The sequence below is a fragment of the Chiloscyllium punctatum genome, chromosome 2 (genome assembly GCF_047496795.1).
Source record: "Chiloscyllium punctatum isolate Juve2018m chromosome 2, sChiPun1.3, whole genome shotgun sequence".
Lineage (NCBI taxonomy): Eukaryota > Metazoa > Chordata > Chondrichthyes > Orectolobiformes > Hemiscylliidae > Chiloscyllium > Chiloscyllium punctatum.
In genome coordinates, this window is record NC_092740.1 from 33,694,412 (window position 1) to 33,700,775 (window position 6,364).

Sequence of the window (6,364 nt, forward strand, 5' to 3'; positions counted from 1 at the left end):
AAAAGAAATCTGTCCTTAATCTGGGATGCTAGCCTGTGTTAAAAAACAATGCTCCTTTCACAGCTTAGAAAATATATGTTTACTATTGACAAAATGTGAATTCATATTTTTATTATTTAATTTTAAAATCCCCTGCGCAATGATATGCTGACGTGGGGAGGGGAATCTGTTAAACTAACGCCACCAGACTAAACAATTGCCAAGTAAACTTTGCTTAAAAAGCCGCTGTACAAAAAAAATAAAGCAGCTTTGTTCCCATTTAACGTAGTCGCATGTTAAAATATTTTTGTTATGATAATATTGCAAAAGCCGGGTGCAAAGTAACCTATCATATCAAAGCGCTGTCTTTAGAATATTAGCGCCGTCGTTCTCCACTTGGCGCATTTAAAGGGACCGTTTTAAAGGCGATTGTCTCTTTCTCTCTAATGACATTTACCGGATCAGAACATGCTGCTAATTCGATCATCAAGCTTTGCCCTCTTGAACAATGCCAGAGTAATTTTTCCCAAAGTTTGTTAAATTGATCAAAATTAGGCAAATGAATAGGGATCGCCAGCTCTCCCTCTTGCAGGTGACAGTGAATAATACACTTTTAGACCAGCTGCATTTTCCCTTTGATTTTTTTTCTTTCTTTCTCTCTCTTCCCCCCACAATGCTTAAAGATCTCCCATTATTAAAATTTAGGCCAACGAAACTATTCATTCGTTTCAATAGACATTTTCTTATAGGATAATAGGCTACAAATTGAACCCACCAAATCGAATCCAGTGGTGGGTAGTCTCGTGTGCCAAACTCTGCTGGGGCTGGTTTTGAAGCAGGCAAAGTTCGTGTGCCAGTCTCGGTCCCACACCTGCCGAGGTCTCCAATAAATAATGAGTGGAAACAAAAGCTTGCCATCTCCCATAAAATGGATGTGTCACCAAGTCGTGTGAGAACAAACGCGAGCCTTCCCTTTCCCTTGAACTCGCGGAACAGCCTATTAAAGGCTTACTTAATTACTTTAATGACTCCGGACATGCTTGAGGGCTGGGATCGCTCGCTGGAGTTTTGTAAACAGGCGAAATCGAAAGGGAGGAGGGAGGGGGTGGGACAGGGAGAAAGAGAAGGTTTTGTGTGTGTGTGCCTGTTTCCCCTTTCTTCTTTTCTTGTGCGCACTGCGTCCTGATGGATCAGGACAGACACCAGCCTTAGTTCACATTTCCCGCCGTTTTATTACTATGCAAAATTATTCGGGAAGCGATCACGTGTCTTTTGAAGAGCCACGTGGATGAACAAAGCCGGCCTGCCCCCTGCTAACCCCGGTCTATAGGACTTCACCCCAGATTCTGCCACCTCTTTAACCATCTAGTCCCCAGTGCCCCCGGCTCTCTAATCCTGGCGATGAATGCGCTGGTCCCCTTAATGATCGCTTTATAAAGAGCCACTTACAGCCTTGGGAACAGCACAGTCGCGTTTTATGTGGCTGCAGAAAGCATACCCGCGCTAAGTTTGCCTGCTAATTGCTCACTTTCCCTCTTTTGTCTGAGGATGTCATCCAAAGCGAAAGAGCGCAAGGTAAGAGAACCGTCAGCTTTTTAAGTCTGTGCACTCCACTCTCTCCTGCATTATCTGCTGATGTTGCAAATTACAATACAGCCCCGCGTTTGTCTTCTCTCCTGAAACTACTTTGCAGAATGCTTTGTTTTTAATTGCTTCCAGAAAAGTGCACTTAAATCAGTGCATCTTCCAACAGGAGTGGATCGCATCCAGGGGGTGTGCTGAATGTCCATTCCCATTTCCCCCGCCCTCTCTCCTTCTGTCTTATTTTCTGTTGTTGTTAATATTCCTCAGGCTGCTCCAGTGTCCCACAAAGTCATTGAAAAAAGACGCAGGGATCGGATCAATCGCTGTCTGAACGAACTTGGCAAAACCATTCCAATGGCGCTGGCGAAGCAGGTACTAGCTGTCACTTTCCACACGTGAGCGCTTTGTTTGAAGAATAAACTAGTGTATTATCCCAACCAGGGACATGGTCTTCCTAGCGCACTGGGACCAGCCTTTCTCTGGCTACCTGCAGCTACTGAATTGTGAATCTTCTTTTTTCAGGGCACGGGCAAACTGGAAAAGGCCGAGATTCTGGAGATGACTGTTCAGTATTTAAGGGCCCTGCACTCAGCTGACTTCGCCAGAGGGAGAGAGAAAGGTATGGACAGAAACTACAACCACCTCCTCGTTCTTAAAAAAAACATTGGGAAGTAAATTTATTTCAAAACTTGTCACACTTTAAGTTTAGGGAATATGAAAAGTGCTAGAGCGTAAACATTGGTGAAAAGCTTACAAAGCATAAAAAGTCTCACTTGCCAGCGCAGTTAGCTGTAAAAGATAAACGCTGAATTTTTCACTTCAAAATCAAACAGAAATAATGCATACCGCGCTTTACTGTTTGCCTTTTGGACAAAAGAAAGCCACATTGAAGAAATTTGAATTTTGCATTTTTATTTCTTAGTGAAGCTTCAGGACGACATTTGTTCGAAATGGCGCCCTGGGCTAGTTACGCACACATGTGCCAGAATTATTGGATTTATTAGAGGTTTTAAAATAAAACGTTTTAATGGACAGTGAACTCTCGGGTCAGTTTCATAAAGAGTTCCCATTGAAAAAGTGGAACTCGTCATCCCTGCCTTTTTGTTAATCCCCAGCTCACTCACAGTGACGACCACTGCACATCTCCAGTTTGGATAAATGTACCTGAAACTGAGCGTTCCACTTCATTCCTAGTATTTGCAAATTGTGTATAAGAAGGCGGTTTCGTCTAGCAGAAAATTCGAGTGGAAATATTAACCATAAAATGTGGCCCAGAAATGAATTGACTATATTTTTGCAACCACCCACAGGAAAATTGAGTTTCCTTTTACAAAAAAAATAGATTTTTTTAAATAGGTAAAAACAATGACTGCAGATGCTGGAAACCAGATTCTGGATTAGTGGTGCTGGAAGAGCACAGCAGTTCAGGCAGCATCCAAGGAGCTTCGAAATCGACATTTCGGGCAAAAGCCCTTCATCAGGAATAAAGGAATAAAGATTTTTTAAATAGACATACACATTCCTAAAGCCATGTCTAATAACGTCATAGAGTCATAGAGATTACAGCATGGAAATAGACCCTTCAGTCCAACCCATCCATGTCGACTAGATATCCCAGCCCAATCTAGTCCCACCTGCCAGCAACCGGCCCATATCTCTCCAAACCCTTCCTATTCATATACCCATCCAAATGCCTCTTAAATGTTGCAATTGTACCAGCCTCCACCACATCTCTGGCAGCTCATTCCATACACATACCACCCTCTGCGTGAAAAAGTTGCCCCTTAGGTCTGTTTTATATCTTTCCCCTCTCACCTTAAACCTATGCCCTCTAGTTCGGACTCCCCGACCCCAGGGAAAAGACTTTGCCTATTTATCCTATCCATGCCCCTTATAATTTTGTAAACCTCTATAAGGTTACCCCTCAGCCTCCGATGCTCCAGGGAAAACAGCCCCAGTCTGTTCAGCCTCTCCCTGTAGCTCAGATCCTCCAACCCTGGCAACATCCTTGTAAATTTTTTCTGAACCCTTTCAAGTTTCACAACATCTTTCCGATAGGAAGGAGACCAGAATTGCATGCAATATTCCAACAGTGGCCTAACCAATGTCCTGTACAGCCGCAACATGACCTCCCAACTCCTGTACTCAATACTCTGACCAATAAAGGAAAGCATATCAAACGCCTTCTTCATTATTCTATCTACCTGTGACTCCACTTTCAAGGAACTATGAACCTGCACTCCAAGGTCTCTTTGTTCAGCAACACTCCCTAGGACCTTACCATTAAGTGTATAAGTCCTGCTAAGATTTGCTTTCCCAAAATGCAGCACCTTGCATTTAGCTGAATTAAACTCCATCTGCCACTTCTCAGCCCATTGGCCCATCTGGTCCAGATCCTGTTGTAATCTGAGGTAACCCTCTTTGCTGTCCACTACACCTCCAATTTTGGTGTCATCTGCAAACTTACTAACTGTACCTCTTATGCTCACATCCAAATCATTTATGTAAATGACAAAAAGTAGAGGGCCCAGCACCGATCCTTGTGGCACTCCACTGGTCACAGACCTCCAGTCTGAAAAAACAACCCTCCACCACCACCCTCTGTCTTCTACCTTTGAGCCAGTTCTGTATCCAAATGGCTAGTTCTCCCTGTATTCCATAAGATCTAACCTTGCTAACCAGTCTCCCATGGGGAACCTTGTCGAACGCCTTACTGAAGTCCCATATAGATCACACCTACTGCTCTGCCCTCATCAATCTTCTTTGTTACTTCATCAAAAAACTCAATCAAGTTTGTGAGACATGATTTCCCACACACAAAGCCATGCTGACTATCCCTAATCAGTCCTTGCCTTTCCAAATTAATGTACATCCTGTCCCCCAGGATTCCCTCCAACAACTTGCCCAACACCTAGGTCAGGCTCACTGGTCTATAGTTCCCTGGCTTGTCCTTACCACCCTTCTTAAAGAGTGATGGTGTGTTTCTCTGACTGCACTGAGGGTGTTCAAAATTGCCTGATGTTTTCAACAAATAGTAAAGAAATTAACACGCAGCATGACCAAAAGTGTTTTTTTCTTTAATTTCTTTCTCAGGCGAGTTATTAACAGAGTTCGCGAACTATTTCCACGCTGGCTATCACGAGTGTATGAAGAACCTCGTTCACTATTTGACGACGGTGGAGCGCTTGGAGACCAAAGACACCACATACGCCCGAATCCTTGCCTTCCTACAGTCCAAGGCTCGCCAATGCGCCGACCCCATCTTCGGGCCCGTCTCCACTCACGAGCCAGAATACTCCTACCAGTTCCACCCCATCTCAGAGTTTACTAACTCGCGTTTAAACGAATCGCTATTGCAACAGGGGGCCGGGGTGGCAAGAACACAGCCATTGCACTGGCACAGCTCGGCACGGAGTCCCGGGCTCCCGTTTATCCCGAGCTCGCGGGCGGTGCCCATTGCAAACGCAACCGGGCAGCAACACAACTTCCTGCACTCTGTGCAAAGCCTTGATCGCCATTACATTAACTTGATAGGACATTCTCACACCAATACTTTCAGCTTGCACAACTCCCAGCACACAAACTTATAAAGGACTTTGGGAAGGCGCTGCGGATCCCTGTAAAGCTGTAAATCTCAGTTAGAACCCGTTAGACCTATTCCGTGGCAACCACAGAGCAATAAGCAACCGGGGCTAGCCCTTTAACTTCAGGGATTGGTTCTGTCGGCTTGTGACACGCCATTGAAGTCAATTGGGTTTAATGTGGGGTTTTGACAGCTACGCTGTCTCCAATTTCTAGTCATGTAACAATCCTATATCCATTCAGAATATACTGTATATTCGGTGTCTCTATCATTTAGAGTTTGTTGGTAAAAATGTATTTCTTGCTTCATTTGAAATTAGGATTGCGTCACCCTTTAAACGGGACCTATAACCTGAAATATATTTTTAATTCCGTTGCTTTAAATTTGAGGATGAGAAACCCTCGCCCTAAATATACACCTATATTAAAACAGGGTTCACAAAAGGCATGCCAAAACAATAACAATGTCGTTTTATTCTTCCAGTTGTCTTGTCTGATTGATTTATTTTGGCGCGGTGACCATTTTATTGTCAAAACAAGTGTCCAGAAATAACAATGATACAGCTCTGTCGCCATCTGCATGATATTTTAAGGGACTTGTTGCCAATCACCAGGTCCCTGCTCTCCTCCATCTCGTGCAGCCCTCCACATGGAAGAAGCGTTGGGCTGCTGTACCAACTGAACAGACGCTGATAATAGAGCGTTTTCCTCCAGCTTGGAAAAAAAACCCGACGATCACACCGAAAGTAATTTGCTCAGTCCTCAAGTATTCTGAATTTAAATGGTTTACACCAAAACAAACTATGCAAATAACAGCTTCTGTGCGTATGAAGAAATGGCTAAACTCCGGTGCGTATTTAATGGGGAGGGAGCTCTGTTCACATCCTTTGATGGAAAATATGAATAGAACCAACTCCATAATAAAGGACAATAACAGCATCGGCTGCGGAAAGAGTTATGACGCAGAAATAAAACATCTTCCATCACATTTGACGCACGGTGGCTCAGTGGTTAGCACTGCTGCCTCACGGTCCCAGGTTCGATTCCAGCCTCGGGAGATTGTCTGTGTGGAGCTTGCACAGTCAGTCTGTCTGCGTGGGGTTCCTCCGGGTGCTTCGGTTTCCTCCCACAGTCTAAAGATGTGCAGGTCAGGTGAAGTGGCCATGCTAAATTGCCCACAGTGTTAGGTGCATTAGTCAGAGGGGAAATGGGTTTGGGT

At 44.3% G+C, this 6,364-nt stretch overlaps 1 protein-coding gene across 2 annotated transcripts; it reads left to right on the forward strand.

Moving 5' to 3' along the window:
• The first annotated feature begins 1,291 nt into the window (after positions 1-1,291).
• On the forward strand, positions 1,292-5,584 carry helt (helt bHLH transcription factor). Of its 2 annotated transcripts, XM_072591729.1 has the most exons (4): positions 1,292-1,554; positions 1,831-1,935; positions 2,086-2,182; positions 4,657-5,584. In XM_072591729.1, exons 1-4 carry the CDS (start codon positions 1,528-1,530, stop codon positions 5,151-5,153), a joined length of 726 nt encoding a protein of 241 aa, XP_072447830.1. In that variant the 5' UTR covers positions 1,292-1,527; the 3' UTR covers positions 5,154-5,584. The 2 variants fall into 2 exon arrangements, with proteins under 2 accessions (XP_072447830.1, XP_072447831.1); XM_072591730.1 differs by lacking the exon at positions 1,831-1,935.
• The last annotated feature ends 780 nt before the right edge of the window (positions 5,585-6,364 follow it).